At 39.1% G+C, this 19,608-nt stretch overlaps 1 protein-coding gene across 1 annotated transcript in view; it reads left to right on the forward strand.

Moving 5' to 3' along the window:
- The window catches only part of cdh2 (cadherin 2, type 1, N-cadherin (neuronal)), a 45,257-nt gene extending 34,920 nt beyond the window's left edge, over window positions 1-10,337 (forward strand). The window contains exons 7-16 of the mRNA XM_056763962.1: window positions 245-417; window positions 507-644; window positions 730-915; window positions 1,581-1,834; window positions 2,192-2,334; window positions 4,157-4,390; window positions 4,471-4,704; window positions 5,753-5,892; window positions 6,746-6,910; window positions 8,968-10,337. Of these exons, the coding sequence (XP_056619940.1) occupies window positions 245-417; window positions 507-644; window positions 730-915; window positions 1,581-1,834; window positions 2,192-2,334; window positions 4,157-4,390; window positions 4,471-4,704; window positions 5,753-5,892; window positions 6,746-6,910; window positions 8,968-9,174 (1,874 nt within the window). The 3' untranslated portion in view covers window positions 9,175-10,337. The remainder of the gene's footprint in view (window positions 1-244; window positions 418-506; window positions 645-729; window positions 916-1,580; window positions 1,835-2,191; window positions 2,335-4,156; window positions 4,391-4,470; window positions 4,705-5,752; window positions 5,893-6,745; window positions 6,911-8,967) is intronic.
- The last annotated feature ends 9,271 nt before the right edge of the window (window positions 10,338-19,608 follow it).

Genomic DNA, 19,608 nt, shown 5'->3' on the forward strand with positions numbered 1-19,608 from the left:
ACAGCCGTGGAACACAGCTAGCTCTTGTTCTGCAACTCTTTTGAGCGCCTTAGTGTGCTGATAACGTAACAGTGTCTCCACTGTGGCGCAATGTCGCAACTGCAGTAACAAATGCACAAAGCAATTCTTTTGAAGACACCCCACATCATTTTGCCGATAGTCTGAAGCAGCATGACATTTGACGGAGGCGACCGCCTGGTTCAGTTTTGGTGAAAGTTGTGATATTTTTATTGTTGTTCTGTAGGTACTTTTGCGATGACCGTGACTGCCCAGGATAAAGATGACCCTGTTACAGCCAATGGAATGCTCAGATACAAGATTTTGTCCCAGACACCAGAAAGTCCCTCCTCAAGTATGTTCACTATCAACAATAAGACTGGCAAAATCATCACTGTAGCTGCTGGCTTGGATAGAGAGGTACGGAAGTGTGCAAACGTGTAATGACGACAATAAAACCTTTGAATGGAACACTGTTTGTAACTCATGTTGTTTTCCATGTTGAGCAGAAGGTGCCTCAGTACACCCTGATTATTCAGGCCACTGATATGGAGGGAAACCCCATGTACGGGCTGTCCAACACTGCTACTGCCGTCATACGTCTGATGGATGTCAATGACAACGCTCCAGAGTTCACCCGCGAGACTGTAAGACATACACACTCTCACACTTAAACGATTTTCTTAGAAAGACATCTTTGCTGAAAATCGATCCCTCCATCTCTCTGTGCAGTACCACGGCGAAGTCCCTGAGAACCGTGTGAATGTGATAGTGGCAAATCTCACCGTGACAGACAAAGATGAACCGGGGACTCCGGCCTGGAATGCTGTGTACCGAGTCGTATCTGGAGATCCGACCGGACGCTTCTCCATCCCCACTGACCCCGTCACCAATGAGGGTCTCGTCACTGTCGTCAAGGTAACGTGACAACAAGACATTGAGACCCTAAAATGTATTTGGACTATATAAGCCACATGTGAAAAAAAAATTGTCACGACAATATAAACTAAAATAGTAACAATAAATAAAAGAAGCAATTTCATAAAACAGATTTTTAGATGTTAGTTTTTTGATAAATACTTTGGTTAAAAAAATCTGTCTTTTGGTACTTAGACATATAAGTGAATTTGACGGGAAGTGCTTTTATTTGCATGAATGTAATTCTGAAGATGACTTTTTGGTTCTGTAAAAAGTTTGCAGATGCCATTTACATTCATATTTGATCATATAGTCAATGACTGGATGAATAACTTGTTGTGGCTTATGGATGCAAATACTATTTGAGGCCATTGTATACGCACTGTTATTTGGAGGTGTCGCTATTTCCTCGAAGCCAGATAGGCACGGGTTCAAATACAGAGTAAAATATTGTTTCCATGGAAACAGCTTCCACCTGCTGTTGATCTGAGTTAAGGGTTTATATGTCTCTTAATTGAGATTGAATCATTCATTAATTATTATTTTAACATTTCCCTCCGTGTATTAAATTGCAACAAGATTCATTCATTGTATACTTGGATTCTTTTGCAGCAACGTTAACTTGATTGTGTGTTTGTTTGTGTTTTGTGTGTCCTTACGTACAGCCAATTGACTTTGAGATAAATCGATCATACATGCTGACTGTCGTGGCTGATAATGAGGTGCCTCTGGTGAGCGGGATCCATCGCACACGCCAGTCAACTGCCACCGTGTCCATACGCGTCATCGATGTGAACGAAAGCCCAAACTTCGACCCCAACCCCAAACAGATCAAACTGGAAGAGGGTCTTCCACAGTGGTCGATGTTGACGACTTTTACGGCACATGATCCAGACAGATTCATGCAGCAGAGTATTAAGTATGAAATCGCACACACTGGCTTCATTAGCATTTTTAATCACATTTTGTGTAAAAACATCCACACATTTTACAGTTCGTTGAATATCGTGTCTTGTATTAGTTCCGTTTCATATTTCACACTGGTATTGAAATGTCAGTTGGAATGTCAAGTTGAATTCATGGTATCCACAATAAATACAGCACCCAGCACAATATGCTCTTTTGTGTGCTGCCCATTCTGGCAAATGTTGCATGATGTGAACACTATACATACTCTGTACACTGCAGTATAAAAGCTTGTCTGAACATAGCCATTGTGTTTGCACAATGGTTTTTTATGAAGTGAATCTCAAACACGGCTATTCATGTTTTAAAGGTACTCCAAGTTGTTTGACCCCGCTAGTTGGCTGGAGATTGACCCCAACAATGGACGAATTTCTACTATTGCTGTTCTGGACCGAGAATCTCCCTACGTCAGAAACAACCTCTACAATGCCACATTCATGGCCTCAGACAACGGTTAGTAGAGAGAAACCTTATTTTGTAAGATTTTACAAATTCAGTGAAGAAAGAGTGATTCTATCTAAAGAACGATAAGGGCCTGTTCACACTATAAAAACAATAGCTTTGATGATAACTATAAAGATGAATTTTTTTTTAATGATTTCAATTTAAAATAGTGGAGTCTACAGCACTACTACAATACAAAAAACAAGTAAGTATATCGTTTTTATACATGAAATCATGTTAAATAATGTAAGGAACATTTTGTAAAAACATAATCTTGATATCTTTAATATTGTCTGAGTAAGGCTTTATCAAAGATTCAAATCATTAGGAAGCCAGCTATTTTTGGAGCAAAATAAAGCGTTGTCTCAATAAAATAATTATTTAGCTCAGTGGTTAGAGCATTGTGCTAGCAACTGCTAGGTCATGGGTTCGATCCCAGGGATTGCACATACTCATATACACAAAATGTATTGTATAATGTAATGTAAGTCGCTTCCGATGAAAGCATCTGCTAATGTGAATGTAATTTACAGCGATAAACAAACACAACCTTTTTTTGTTTTAAAACTATGACTGCTTTAATATTTTTAAGACTTAAGCTTTGATTTCACAGACAGGGTCAAATAAAGTTATTGTTACCGCTCTTTGTGTGAACTGGCCCTTAGATCTAAAGAACACATTTAAGTTTTTATAAACGCCCACACGCTCAACTTCTCTCGGTTGTCGTTTCTTTGATTCTCTCTCTTTCTCTAAAGCACACATATGCACATAGACTGCTCTCTGTGTGAATGAGTCTACAGAAGCCTGCTAGCCCCCATTCTGCTGCAGTGTTTAACATTCCCTCCTCATCCGAGCTGCGAAACAAACTCCCTCTTTAACGCACACGCTGTAAATTTGAAAGCCTGTCCCCAGAAACACTCAGTTAAGCGGAATCTTTGTGCGTTAGCAGCAGCGTGGTGCTGATTGGCTCCCTTTCCCGCTAAGAGACCTTTTAGCATCCAGTCCAATGCTGATTCACGCAACTGATTCAATAAATTGAAGGATACTTAGTCCTACTTGATTTAGTTGTTTTCATCGCAAATGCTTGCAGGAGCAGAATGGACAAACGCTGCTCGGTTAGCGTGCAGCACGTATCCGCTCGTCTTTTAGCAACTCTTTGTTCATAGATCAGTGAAATCGAAAGGTCTTTTACGCTCTCACTAACTCCAGTTGCGAATATCCAGTCTGTGGTGGTTAGGTAAGCTCCTGTTTGCAGATAAATTACGAATCTGCACATGGCCAGGTTGACTGACCCTACTGATAAGACCAGCTTCGGCCAATTCTATTCCAATGCTGGTTACGGATAGTTTGGTGCAGGTGGACCAGCATTGCCATGTTGCGCACTAAAAAAATGTAACAGGTCTTAATAGTGAAACTAGAATACCAATTTTGTACTGGCTTTAGGCTCAGACCTTTCAAAACATGCACAATCGTGATATATATTGCACATAAAATGGCAAGAGCTCACCGAAATCACCAGTTCCAATCTGATTGGCTGGCTGCAAAACAATTTCCGGGAGTCTGGGTACACAGGTTTTTATCAGTCTGCCGGGGAAAAAAAAGTCCTGTTTACGTTTTATCAGGCTTTTAAACGGAGCACTTGTAAATTCTTTGCCGACAATTAATAAGATATCCTTGAGCACATCCTCCGCTTTCAATAATAAATCGTAATTGGTCGTTTCGTGATCGTCTCTTCCAGTTTCAGTGGGTGGTTCTTGGCTAGCCCCAATGCGGACCATGTGTCCAACTACACAAAACTGAGCTTGTATTGACTTTCTCTCCGTTTCGACAGGTGTGCCACCCGCGAGCGGGACAGGAACTCTGCAGATTTACCTGCTGGATATTAATGACAACGCTCCAAGAGTCTTCCCCCAGGAAGCGGAAGTTTGCGAGCGTCCGGAGCCCAACGCCATAAATATCACAGCGGTAGACGGAGATCTCAACCCAAACGCTGGGCCCTACGCCTTCGACCTGCCCAACCGACCCTCCGATATCCGCAGGAACTGGACGCTCACCCGAATCAGTGGTACGTGACCATTATTTTCTATTTATTTACTGGAATTGGCACATTTTGATAACTCGATTTTATGTCTTTTTGGTTTGTAGGTGATCATGCTCAGCTAAGTCTTAAGATCAGTTACCTGGAAAGCGGAATATATGAGGTGCCCATTAGCATCACAGACTCGGGGAACCTGCCCATGTCTAACACGACCTTCCTGCGCATCAAAGTGTGCCAGTGCGATCATCACGGCGACTGCGTGGACATGGAACGCATCATGGCCGCCGGGCTAGGCACTGGAGCCATCATCGCCATACTCATCTGCATCATCATTCTGCTCGGTAAGACAGTTCGGGTTCATATTGCATCTACTCTGGAGTTCTTAACAGTTTATAAAATTATTCCACCCTTTTTTTCCTTTATAATTGTGTGATTTTTGTACGACTAGCAACACTGGCACACATATGCTAAGATTTTAAGCTGTGTGGTGGAAATATATTTAAATATTGGTTAATTTACACAGTTTGTATATTTTTTACGTTTTTTACAGAATTAGATAATTGTTATATTAAATGAAACGAATCAAAACTTAGAGATTCTAATGCTGTCTGAAAGTGTAATAAAAATGTAATTTGCTTAAACTATTAAAAGAATGGAAGGATAATCAGAACTAGTCTAATAGCGCGGACATAATGATTTTTGTTGGGCGAATGCACATATTTTGCCAAGCCATTCCAGCTAACAAATAGGTACTAGGATTGCTTTGCTAACATTCTCATTAAGTTATGAATACCTTATTTCTGAATGTTTTTAAACATTCCACTAACAACGAAACAATAAAGCAATAAGACCCAAGAAGAAGTGGGTTACAGTGCATTTTATAACAGCTAAGGGTGTTCGCGGAGTGCCTTAAACCCAATGCTTCGCAGGGCTTATTGCTTTTATCAAACGGTTATTCCATATGCCTAGCAAGGTTTCATAAAATAAAGTGATATTTATGCTATATAATGCGGTCAGCCTTTATAAATCGGGGTATTTTATAACGGCTTAGAACTCGGCTCAACCAATCAAAATCAAGCACCAGAACTGATGGTTTTATAATAACATTTATATAACCAAGGTCTTTATAGTTTAAAATGTTTAGGAATGGCATAATGTGTACAAAGTGTTCTGTTAACGTTGCTCCCAGAACATTGTTGATTATTTTAAAAGAACGTTTAGAAAATATTCAGTTTTCTGGGATAGTCCTGTCCCCAACTCAAGCAAATGGTTCTGCTAGTGTTATGTCGGCCCCAGTTTGACCACTTAACCCGTTCGCAGTGACTTGCAATCTAATGTAATTTTGTTCATTTTATATTGATCTCTCACACTGTCTGTCTCTCTCTGCAGTGCTGGTGTTGATGTTTGTTATGTGGATGAAGAGACGAGATAAAGAGAGACAGGCCAAGCAGCTCCTGATCGACCCAGAGGACGATGTGCGAGACAACATTCTCAAATACGATGAGGAAGGCGGTGGAGAGGAAGACCAGGTACACCTCCTGTCTCCACAGATGCTGTTAGATATACACACCTATTTCAGCGCCGATTCATTTGATCATGTAGACAATTAGTTCGTTCAAAAGCATGTTGAGAAGTCTTTTTAACCTGTCGTCGTGATTTTCATTTGAGCCGTGCGGTGCGGTGTGATCTCGATGAATAACTTCCAGCATTCGATTCACAAGCGCTGCCGTTTCTAAGTCATGGCAAGCAAGAGACTAATTTTAAATTGATGAAGCAGCTCCTGTTTGCCCCGTGGTGTTAGCGCGTATGTGAGAGACTCTTAGACTTGCATATGAGGTACACGCTGCTTTTTGAGAAGGTGTCTCAGTGCTCTGCAGTGCCGATAGAACACGCATACATACACGTTGGATTTTTATGACGCACATCTGGTGACATCTATACAGAGCTAATGATATTAATTTTTGAGAAACTTAACTTTTAGACAACCCATTTTAACATTTTTATTAGGACATAATTTAGTTTATTAAGTAGCTTTTCTTGTTTTGGTTGAATGTACACCTATGAGAAGATGGATTTCACCACAATAAGAATTGTGGTGGCGAGGCCTCCGAATTAGAAACCAATTCTAGTATTTTATTCATGAGTCATTTTTCCAAACGAGGTACCCAAGTTCCCCAAAGGGAGGTTTTGTCACCTTAAGATAGTTTCCTGGAACAAATTTGTCCCCCAAGTATAACAAAATAAACCCACATACGTGGCAGAGCAAATTAAAATGAAAGTGCTTGGGTCACCAGCACTGACACTAATGTTTCCAGACAGTCCTGGGCTTTTACAAGCTCCTAACCCCGGTTGTGTTTGTCTCATCTATCTGTTCTTCTGTAGGACTACGATCTGAGTCAGCTGCAGCAGCCCGATACTCTGGAGCCAGACATGATCAAGCCCGTCGGGATCCGCCGTCTGGACGAGCGGCCCATGCACTCCGAGCCCAACTACCCCATCCGCTCGGCCGCGCCCCACCCCGGAGACATCGGAGAGTTCATCCACGAGGTACGCCCATTCGACCTATCGTCTGAAGTCCAGCCATATAAAATGGCTCGATGGCACCAGTGATAAGACTTAATGGTGATTGATTGGTTAATTGGGCAGAGGTCCTTTTAGTTTCGTTCGTCATTAGCCAGGCTTAGGGATTCAATATCTCCAGCTACAGTCTGTGGATATTCACCCTCCCACACACCCACCCACTGCGCACACATGCAGACCTCACGGGCTTTCGCAAGCGTTGCTGCATTCAAAGCAGTGTGAGATTAGTCAGAAACTGCTTAAATCAGTAATGAATTAAACATTACTGCTAAATGTAAGAAGAAGCCTTGCTTGGAAGACAGACAGGCTTTAGAAGTCAACGTATGCCAATCTGTCGGGATGATCTATATATTCAAGGAAAAATGTTAGGATATATTTTAGCTGTATAACATGACTCGCAACGTTGGCAAAGTCCATCTCTTACGGGTTGGCTTTTAGTGAAGTTGAGTGGAAAGCTGAGTTTTGTTTATAGTCATTTCGTGTCTGTAGAAAGAATTGTTTGGACAAGCGAGTGTAAGATTCAGTGTAGAGAGTCATCTCAAGCGAATGACTATAGAATGTTTAGTCTGCGTCAGTGTTCGGTCTGGACAATGTTATGCCAAGAATTGAACTTTATTTGTTGAAATTGGCTGTGTTTTAAAAGACCGTCCACGTTTTGCTCAAGCATCTTCTATTGGAACACAACGATGGCCACCAACTTGACTGAAATGGCTATGTTGTTCCCCAAATATAAAATGCTGGCAAATATATTTGCTATGTATCAACCGTCAATATGATTTAATATGTATTTAAAATATCTTAGATAATATATTTGGTAATATATTGCAATATTACAATTAATAATTAATCATTTTGAAGTTAACGATTTTCATACTGTATATTGACAAATATTAGAAATATAATAATGCATGGCAATGTATTGTTTAATATATTGCATAGTATTTTCCAAAACACTTATAAACGATTTTTTTGTTTCGTAGTGGTTTTTTGATCAAGGGTAGATATTTGTGTAGGCTACTAAAGAAGTATGTTAGGGACCAGCATCTGAAACACAATAAGTTTGTCTTTTGGATGTAGTTTTGTGAATAGCATTTTAGACCATCCATATCACTGCTAGCCTTTCGAAAGCTTGACTCTCCATATTTTTATTTTTGCCGTAAATCCTTATTAGTCACCCTTTATGTTTTTCACTGGGTTTTGCAAATATCGAACCAATATAACGTATTAAAAACTGCTTTTCAATTTTGGCAACACAGTATGTAATCATTTAAAAAGGTCAGTGTTTTTTCCATTTTCTGAAAGATTTTGGAGAAAAAAATGGACCTACAAGGTTTCAAAAGTAAAACGATATGCGATGATGGTTTATGCGTTTAAATGCACATATAATGTGCACAAATGCTATATAGAGAGCTTTTTGGATTTAAAACAGGTCATTGTGTCCTGTTAGTCGAATGTTTGTGCCAGTATCACATTGTCAAATTTCCCCTTTCTGCATTTTACCCGAAGTCATCCGTGCACTAAAGAAGCCTCATCCACTGCTTGAACAAGAATGTTCTGTGTGCCGTAGTTTAATCGAGCGATCTTTCAGCGACTGTGCTTAGCTGTGCTCATTCCGCAACTCTACTCCTTAGAAACGCTTTCGCCCCAGCCCAGCATCTGTTGGCACGGCGACCCCAATCCTTTTCTGCTTTCATCTCCTCCCATTTCCCTCCTCCTTCTCTTTTGCCTTTTCATTTTCTCCTCTCTATCGCCCACTCTTAACGTATAGCGCATAATCAGTATGTGTTTGAGGAATGCAATTAATTGGATTGAATTTGTTCACACGATAGCTAAAAATCTCACGGTTCTCTATAGCAATTACGAAAGCACTGTAACATTTTATTTTTTATTATATTTTAGGACTTCGCTATTATTAAAGCAACCAGTCAGTCACAAAAATGTAAAAGACAAATAAATCACAAAAGTGACTCAAATTTCAAATGACTGTATATCAAAACTACAACTCTTCTTTTCACGCCCCTCAGGGTCTAAAGGCAGCCGACACGGACCCCACGGCCCCTCCGTACGACTCCCTGCTGGTCTTCGACTACGAGGGCAGCGGCTCCACGGCCGGATCGCTCAGCTCCCTTCATTCCTCCAGCAGCGGAGGCGACCAGGACTATGACTACCTCAACGAATGGGGCCCCCGCTTCCGCAAACTCGCCGACATGTACGGAGGGAATGACGACTAGCTCACGCCATCACCGCAGGACCAGAGACGGAGGAAGGACGGAGATAGTTCAAAGAAAACAACATCAAAAAAACAGTGCGGCACTTTTTTTTTTAATCGCGGGGCTTGGACAGTGTGAAGAATCAAAACAATGAAGAAACCAATATACCCTAAAGAGAATAAAGACACAGAAACAGAGAGAAAGGAAGTGAAGGAAGATCACCATGGCAACAAAACCAGGTCTCTCCGAGGCCCTCTGTTATAGATAGAGGGGGGCCTAATGAAGGAAATGGGACTCGTTTTGGTTCAGTCCAGGATTTTTTTGCCTAAATTTTAAGGATTATTGGAAGGAACGCTATGAAGGAACACTTGAAGGACGTTAAAATGAATGCTAAGTTACACTTGAATCTCACAGTACAGAAGCACTGGGATATTACGTGCCTTTTTGTACATTTTTGTTTCGTTTTTACATTTTTCTTTCTTTTTCTTTGGTCCTTGTTTATTTGATCTGATGTTTTTCTGTTCAGCGGCTTTGATGGCTCAGAGTTTTGGAGTGTTCTTGTCGTGAGCCCGTTTATGATGTTTATGCTTCTACACGCTTTTGTTTGCGTTTCTCACCGTCACGCTGTTCGTTCGCGTCACAAAGACTTTGGGAGTACGAGAACGTTTAGAGAGAACAGCTTTGTACAGTATGCTAGAAAATAGATTTCAGTTTATTGTTTTTATGGGGTTTCCTTTTTTATATCCATACTTTTTCCACCAAAACGTTAACTTATGCAGCCAATTGCAAATGAGAGATAAACATCAGAATTCTTTGGTAGCAGAACTCGTCGTTTTGTTCTTTTATTTTCTCTCTTGGCATTTTTTGAAGTGATTTAGTATTTTGCAAATATGAAAACATTCTGTTTTTTCAAATGTCATCTGCCTTAGTCATCCTGGTATTCTTTCATGCCTGGTATTTCATTTTCTACTCCACTGTAAATTAAATGGTGTGTACATAGTTTTTTGTTTCGTTTTTCCTCTTTTGATGTAGTCTATGAAGAAGAACAGGGCGTGAAGAACTTGTATATGTACAATTTGGACTACAGACAAAAGGATTTTTGCATGTTTTTATCTTTTCCGTATAAAACAGTCTTTCTGAAATTTATTTACACACAAATAAAGAAATTCCCACCAATAAGGAGACGAAGAGACTGGAGCGAGTAAGTGAGATGGTAGTTTGGTCCAGACACCTGTTTCTTTCGTCCTTCCCCTTTCATTCTAACTAACATTCCCGCTTCGTTTCGCCTTTCGGCCCAGCTGAGGACCTTCCATTTGATCACCGTCTGATGATCTTCTACTTATCGCTTTGTTCTTCTCTTCTGCGTTCTTCATTTCCATCGTCTTTTCCCCTGGGCCGCTCTTATGGATCAAAGAGGTCGAGTGACGTTCAAGGCGCTGAGGCCATATTTCTAAATGCACCAGTCCTTTGGGAACTTCGTTTTCGGACTAAACTTTAGTGGTGGACTGAAGCCCCCCAAGATAACTTGTCTCTGCCTGTTAGAGAACCGTATTGGTGTGTGTGCGTGTGTGTGTATTACTGGATGCATTCAGAGAGGACCTGTGTAGCGCCAATTACAAGAGCAGAAGAAGACCGGTCCGCTCATGAGGCTGACAGCCATATAATGATCAACAGCTTTTTAATAAACGACGGCTGTCCAGAGTTCCGTGGGCTCTGTTTGCAATTACTTGTTGATATTATGACCCGTTGCAGCCCAGATGACCAATAAAAGTCTAATTTTGGAAATGTTGATTTGTTTGCTTTCTTTGATAAATTAATATATTTGATCGGTAACCTTGACAACTATATCACTGCCTACATTCTACAAAGGCCTTTTTTAGGCAGCGTGTCTTCCGCCCGGATAACCCAGTTTAAAGTTGATAACTGATTTTTGGACAGAGGTATTATATTTTTGCTTTTATTGTAGTTATATTTTATTATTATAACATTTTGGTTTTCATGCAGAAGAGATATTTCACCCAAAAATGACCGTCATCATTTACTCACACTCTTGTAATTTCAAATCTGTATGATTTTCTTCTGCAGAAGAAGATATTTTGAAGAAAGTTGGCTTCAAAATATCTTCTTTTGTGTTTTGCCATTTTTTATTGCTATATAAGTTACATTTTCTTTCAGTTTTAGTTTTATATTCAGCTCATTGTTTAACTACATATTTCAGTTTATTGCTGAGGAAACATTTAAGTTTTTCAATTAGTATTCAGGCCGATATTTGATTTGAATTCAAATACAGAAGTGTTTAGGTTTAGTATCATAACCTTTTGGAGCTAATTTCTATCGGTCCAACCTGGTGATTTGATTGATCGACCAACGTAAAATCTATTGCTGGTCTTGGATTGTCTACCAACTAGAAATCAGATTAAAGTTCCAAAAAAAAAACCTGCTAAACGTCATGGCACCTTTTTTTTAATAATACTTTTCAATATTTAATTGAACACATGTTGAGTTGTGATCAACATACTCTTGCCTATATCTCAGGTTTATATTTTAAGTTCGTGCATTCTTGGACTGCCCTCTCTTTGAGTTTTTGTTTGAATTTGTGTTTTTAGAATTTGTATAAAACTATATGTAATAAACAAAAAAGTAGCATAACTCAGTTGCTAACCTACTGTATAATGCATACTACACTTATAAGAAACTTGTTTGGTTTGAAGCAGAGCAACAGTATATACACATGCTTAATGGGTTCCATTAAATGGAAAAAAAAGAAATGCTGTTGCATACTTTGACCTCAAAAGTGATTACTGGCAGCTGGGTCATTATCTGGGTCTGTGTGTGCCTGCCTTCATCATTTCAAGTCGGTGTACAATAGACGCACACAAACTTGTGTATTTCTCTACTCCCTTCAGGGCTATCTTCCGCTCCTCCTCCTCTATCTAACATTCTCCAGAGACTCAGATTATTGTGCCAACATCAAAGCCTGCCCTCCCAACGTCCCATTGTGTTTGAATGAGAGGACTAAAAAGTAGAAGTCGAGTTGCTTAAGGTCACATGAAGGATGGGGAATAAGCCTTTTCCTCTTGCTATCTCCTTCATTCCACATTTCTGTGTGTACTACCCACACATGCACGCACGTACTGTATATATTCTTATTTTTTATATTTACTGTAGATATCCTCTATCCCAAACCCCCCTTTCTCTCTGCCCTTTGTTTCAGATTTTTTGGTGCTTGGTTTTGTCAGTAATGGTCTGGGCAGTCCAGTGGAACACTTGATCCTTTGTTATGCTGCTAGAGGGATACTCTCATGTGTTGTGTATATACAAACATAACAGAGAGAGAAGGAAGGCTTGTGAGAGTGGCGGGATTTACGAGTACATATACAATCCATGCAATGTTAAGCATGCAAAGGCAAAAAAGAGGACTGTGTGTAAATGTAAAAGACAGTGTGAAGGGTAGTCTTTGAGCCTCTAAAAATAGGACTTCAGTGCTGGCTGGAGGATGGAGATGACATTGATCAACTGATACAGAGAGAAGAACTCTCAACCCCCATCTCTCTCTCTCTCTCTCTCTCTCTCTCTCTCTCTCTCTTCCTCTTTCCTGAGGTCTTAACTCTGCCTTTCACATTGGTGCTATGCCAGAGTCAAACCCAATCGACAGTCTGTGTATTTGTGTAATGCGTATGCATTTTGGGGCTTTGTGTGTATGACTCACATTTCCCATTGTGCTGCATCGGCATCCAACTCAAAATGTGTTTGTGATCCATCGTGCATGGGAGAATTAATGAGTAACATTTACCCATTTTACCACAAGAATGAAAATTCTGTCATCGTGTACTTACCCTCTTTTTCTTCTGTGGAACTCCAGATCTGAACTGACGTGATGTTTCATTTAAGCGAAAAAAAATATTGAGATGATTTAGACTGCGTTTAATGTCGAGTTTATTGTATGACGTTCTGGAATACTTGATTCTGATTGGTTAGTCGAACCGACTCAGGTCCGTTATCCATTGTCTCTACGACTCCGGAACTATTATGTTTGAAGTATCACTCCGCTGTCTCTTTTCTAGCGCTAACATGAACAAAAACCTTCCGCCACAATATTTCGCATACACTTATTTACTCATGTGGCATGATTCGGGGTGCTGATTATTTATTATTTTAAGAGAACAACAGGATAGATTTGCATTATTCCCTATGCACCACGTTTACGGTGCGTTTTTGATATTTCTTAGATTGACAGCACCTGCCCACATTCGCTATTATTACATGAAAGAGCATCTAGAATGGTGTTAAAAGGCCTTTTGTGGTCCATATGGGTTTAAACGACATGATGGTTAATAAATGATGACATGTTCGTTCTTTGTGAACGTTTCTTTTGAATTATAAACGAGTGTATAATGAGCTTAAGTATATGAAGAGTTTATTTTAAAAAAAGAGAGAAAATTATTTTTTATATTATCGTGTTTTGATTTATAATCATTGGAATGCACAATAAAAACATGATTTTTACGGAGTTATCGCTCTGGAAACTCTTCATAGGCTTTACCACTGTGTGGTCAGAGAGATTTAGCGCCCCCACATGGCTGCTAACGCCAGTGTTATGTATAACACTAGACAGCTGAAACATCCAGTAGAGACTTTTGGACAGTCATTATTATGCACTATGAGGCAAATCATTTAACCGACATTCGAGATGTAATCACCTGCAATTCAAACTCGGTTACATCGACACACACGTCGTCAGTTACCTCGACATGCACAGCCCGATCACATAACAAAGCGAATGAGGCAGTACATTATTTTGGCTTGCTGTCCAAGGATATGGCCCGGAGATTCAACAAGAGCTTCTCTCTCCCTGTCCACGCTGATGTGAGTGGACATGAGAGGGCGATTGAGCCAGCTATATCATTGTACTGACAGGGCCTGTCCACAGCTCCCGGAAACAGAGTGCCATTCACATAATGCAGTGTTGGTTTTGGTCTTTTAAATGGCAAGCAAATCAAAGCCCTATTTTGGGTGTTTGTATTTATATCATCTATTGATAGGGATACTTCACCCCAAAATGAAAATTCTGTCGTCATTTACTTACTCTAGTTGTTACAAATCATTTAAATTTCTTTGTTCTGTTGAACACAGAGAAAGATATTTGAAAGAATGCTTATAACCAAACAGGTGTTGCCCCCCATTGATAGTTGGAAAATACAATGGTATGAAAATTACAAAATGGTACAATTTTTTTGTGCTGTCCTTCATTCTTCAAAATGTCTTCTTTTGTGTTCAACAGAACAAAATAGATGATCGCCTAATTTTTCTTACTATGGGAGTCAATGGGGAGCAAGATCTATTTGGTTGTAAGCATCCAACCAAATATCTTTCTCTGTTTTCATCAGAACAAAGACATTTTTACAGATTTGGTACTCGAAGGTGAGTAAAAGATGTCAGAATTTTCATTTTTGGGGGGAATATCCCTTTAAAACTACATGATTTACAGGACAAGGAAATAGAATCGTCTAGTCTACTTTTAATGTCTATTGTTTCTCCTAAATAGAACACATATTTTACAGTCCTGTTTCCTACTGTGTACTTATTACAATAGCCTAAATATAATAAACGGGTACTAACTAGGTACTAACCCAGATCCACACCTAAACTAATACCATAGACTATCCAGTACTTTCTTAGTAAGTACACTGTAAGTACACATACAGCAAAATAAAGTGCAGCCGAAATCTTGTTCAGGGTCAGTTTAGATTAGATTTGTCTTCTGAGAAAAAATAAGTGAAGATGTCATCTAAACAATGTCTCAAACTGTATTGAGATTTGCCAAGAGACCACAGTCTGCAGACTTTTCTATATTAATTTAGTTGAGCATTTCTCCTCAAATTCTTCCAAGTCCATATTATTAGTTATGACATCCACTTAAAAAATATACTGTCAAAATGGTCTCATTTGCTTCAATTTTTAGTACTCTTTAGATTGAATCATCTGAAACAAAGTTGGTATAAACATAACCACAAACTCCATTAGGTCCCCCGGGCTATGAAAACAACCAAAGAGCTGTACAATTTTACTCTGAGTGAGCACATTGTGCAATTATGTGTATTTTGTATGTGTGAACAGTTGAATAGTTTTATAGTGTGTTCACAACAGCAATCGGGAAATGCGTCTCAATGTTCATAATGATATAATCCAGAAATGGGAGCATTACATTAAGCAGACCCGAACCAACAGAAAGGAAAGAAAGCAGACCTACATCAATTTAACGGGCGGAAATGAAGCCCTTGTGTCTGTGAATGCTCCTAAAGGATAATGGATCCTTAAAAAGGCACATAACCTAATATAAAAGCCGAATACCACTGACTTTAAAGTAAGACCACTTTCAGACAAGAAAATGTTATTATTTCTGCCGAGGTGAAGACGGAGTCTTCGAGAGCACATTTGAGGTTACACATTGAATGTTTGTTTATGTGTGCGGCTGAGGACAGTGAATGCATGCTGGTGCTCAAGATTTGGGTCATGTCCTCCTACTCCTCTAGATAAGAGACATTTCAATACATACATTATGACATTTCTCTTTGTTTCTTTGCTGCCCATTTCCTTCCATAAATGTGAAGTATGTAATTTTTTAATGTCAAGTTACTTTCTCAGATCCCACTTTAATGTGCAGTGGCAGCTATTATTTACACTGAGACTCATCAAAAATTGACGATTATATGCTGACTTACAGTACCTAGGCCTGTGCTGCGGGATAAAAGTAAGCAAATGGTTGAATAGGAATTGAAGAATTGTTAAGTCATTTATTGTCTAATGTGAGAACCGGCTTTTAGTAACAACCAGAATTTGGTCCACATGTCTCAAACCAAGAACCGACTTGCTTTGAGACAGTGTCGCTCAGTCCCAACTGATAAAATCATGTCCCACCCTCAATTTTTTTTATTCATGAAATAACCTGAAAATAGCTGTTTCCATTACCCTTCAAATTGCGCACACTGAAATTGTGAATTAAAATTACAACCAATGGCAATTCAGGGTTTTCCAAACTGAAGTGGTTTACGAGGGGATTGGAGGGTCTTCGTGAGGTACACTGTATGTCTCTAGTGCACATTAAACATTGTTATTTGTTACAAAACATATTCCAACACAATGTTTAGAAATAACAATAGGTATGTAAAATATTACTGATAAAACCTCAAAACAGATATAAATAGAGATGTAACATGTAAATGTGCTATTATTTAAATATCTACTTCCTCTCAAAGGCTACTTTAAGTAGATTATTTAGGTAAAGGGGTTTGGCTGACAATAAAGTTTGAAAACCCCTGCCATATTTCAAGAAATATCTTACAAAACTGAATTATAACTGTTTTGGTTGCATATACAGGTCACATGGCCAATGAAAAGTCACATTATAATTTTTTTTTGATGGCACTGGTTGGGCAAGATCTCTCTTCACACTTCCTCGCTGTTGGTTGGCAACCCACCTTAAAACTCAGCACATCAATTGATGAAAATTTCACATCTTATTCTTGTGGGCATGTAGAAAATATTGCATACATTTTTATCAAACGTGTAATGTAAACCCAGCCTATAAAATGATGACTAGCTCCAAACCATTTGACTTTTTTCATCATCCCTTTATTATTTCAAGGTACAATGCAGCCCAGCAAAGCCTTGCTGCAATCTCTCTCTCTCTCTCTCTCTCTCTCTCTCTCTCTGTCCTTTCTCTACTAAATGTTAGCCCCCTAATGTTATCTAGCTTTATTCCATTGAGACGTGGGGGAGGGAACTTAATGCTCCAACATTACATTACAATCAATACTTCAGTTTTCCTTCTGTTTGGATTTGTTAGATTATTTTGTGTATTTTCTAGCTTCCATTTCACCTTGTCCTTCATAAAGCCTTTAGCTATTCTCCAAAACCACATGCTTGAGTCTAAAACTCTATCTAGATGTGGAAGCATTCAGTTTCACCCTGCAGCTTGTCACAGGGGGATAAAAAAATGAACCAAGTCAGCTACACATCAGAACGCTGAATATTTAATGTTTCAAATAGAGACTAGTGCAACAGTCTAGTAACTCTTTTAATTAGTGTGGGCTAATAGAATTTGATATGTCCATGTATCGCTCCTCTTCCCGTTTCATTCCCACTATCCATCTACGTTCGTTTGTTGCCCCAGGGGGAATTTTCTTTTTTGGTTGTGTGCTTTGGAAAACTGGGTTTTTCGGAAGTTGGATTCTAGCTTTATTGTCTTCTAGCTTTATTGTCTTCCATCTTGCAGCAAATCCCAGTGGGCAGTTGGTAGACCATGCATTATAGAGCATATCTTCACTTCTCTGCACGGCTAAGCATCACTGGCCTGCCTTACGGTACATTGCAGGACCAGCAGGTCAAACAATCAATGGACTTACCAAGAAGCTCATGAGACATAATGGAATTATGTTGCTGTTATACCTCATGTAATTCCATTTAAACTTATATAACTCATGTGATTATCCTAGACACAAATTAGATAATTCTTCACATAAAGTATAGTGCAAATGATTTGATCTTGGAGGAATTCTATGAAATAACTATTAAAACCTTAAAATCTCTTACTTGAAAAGAAGATATTTTGTAGAATGACAGTTTCCATTCACTTGTATGGACACAATACCTGTGCAAGTCAACGGAGACCACCATTGTTCGGTTACCAGTATTCTTCAAACTTTTTTCTTTTGTCTTTTGCAAAGAGAAAGTCATGCAGGTTTGAAATGACAAGAGGGTGAGTAAATGATGACAGAATTTCATTTTTGGGTAATTTCATGGAGGTATCAAGCCAAGATTTAGAGAAACTAGTCCATGCTTTCATCACCAGCAGGGTGGATTACTGTAATGGACTCCTTACAGGTCTTCCCAAAAATCAACTTCAAAGTATTATTAATTGTCTATAAATCACTTAATGGTCTAGGACCTAAATACATCTCATATGTGCTCATTGAATATAAACCAAACAGACTTCTCAGATCATCAGGATCAAGTCAGTTAAAAAAAACAAGGGTTCACTCAAAACAGGGAGAGTCAGCGTTTAGCCATTACGCCACCCGTAGCTGGAATCTGCTTCCAGAGGACATCAGACGTTCACCAACAGTAGCTACTTTTAAATCCAGATTAAAAACATACTTGTTTAGGTGTGCATTTACCACCTGAGCACTGTGCTGGTTTACATCAACTGCATTTCTATTTCTAATTTATTTTGCTTTTTATATATACACTCACACTTTTTAATAAATTTTATTGCTGTTTTATTGTTTCTTAAAATTTTAAGTATTTGTGATCTTATCGTTTTATTTCTTTCTGTCAATCATTTTATGTAAAGCACTTTGAATTGCCCTCCTGTATGAAATGTACTATATAAATAAACTTGCCTTGCCTTGCCTTGCCTTGGTGTAGAAGAAATAAATGCCATTTTTAGAGAGAGATTTTACTCGTAACATTTCTTTACTGTGGGTATGCAAGTTCACAAAAGACCAACCAAAATGTAACCAGTTTAGCCTACACCAGGGGCATACAGTAATGATTTGCCATTTGGGTGGGCCTAGGAAAAAATGAGCAGGCCAACAGGCAATTTGGCTTCTCAGTTCATATTATACGCAATTGTGCATTGATGGAGTGGACATTAGTGCAAACTGATGCTCTGTTCCAAAGCCTAGAAGCTGCCTACAGAGGAAACATTTTAGGCATGATCCCAATGCTTTTGGTAAACTGTTCCAAATGGTTTAAAAATAATACTGTATTATCCTGCTTCCTACATTGTGCAAGCCAAATTATAAGGCAACATTACATGTATAATTTTTGAAGGCTATCAAGGCTTTGTGATGGACTATGTGAAAAATCCAAAATATAAGTCCAAAGCAAATGATGGGTTATTTTCATCCGAGCGTTAGGTCAAAAGGGACAAACCCAACCGTTGGGTTACAAATTAACCCATGCAGTGTTGTTTCAAGACAAAATACCGGTTTGATTGGTCAAATTATTTGAATTAACCCAAAGGTTGGGTTTGTACTTTTTTGACCCAAAGCTGGTTCTAAAGATAATCCAATAATTTTGACATTGTCTATTTGAAAATGCAGAATAATAATTGTGTGTTTATTATGCTAATAAGACTGTTAGCTTAGCAACACATGGCACTCCTAGTAGGCACATGTTCCTGCACTAGCTTTTGGAACAGAACAAAAATGCCTGCCATTGACTTTACACGTCGTAGACTTGTATTATGTTTGAATCACAGTTTTGACACCAAGCTATAGTCATTACGTAAGCTGATGTATTGTTTTGTGGTAATGCGAAACACCATTTGCTGAAGTGTTGAGGGTTGGGGAGTGGAGTGTGATTATGGGAGATCTGGCTGTGGGGGAGAATACTGCAAAAGATCTCCTGCTGGGAGACAGTATGTCTGAGGAACACAACAGGAGCCCGGGG

The sequence above is a fragment of the Triplophysa dalaica genome, chromosome 13 (assembly GCF_015846415.1).
Source record: "Triplophysa dalaica isolate WHDGS20190420 chromosome 13, ASM1584641v1, whole genome shotgun sequence".
NCBI lineage: Eukaryota > Metazoa > Chordata > Actinopteri > Cypriniformes > Nemacheilidae > Triplophysa > Triplophysa dalaica.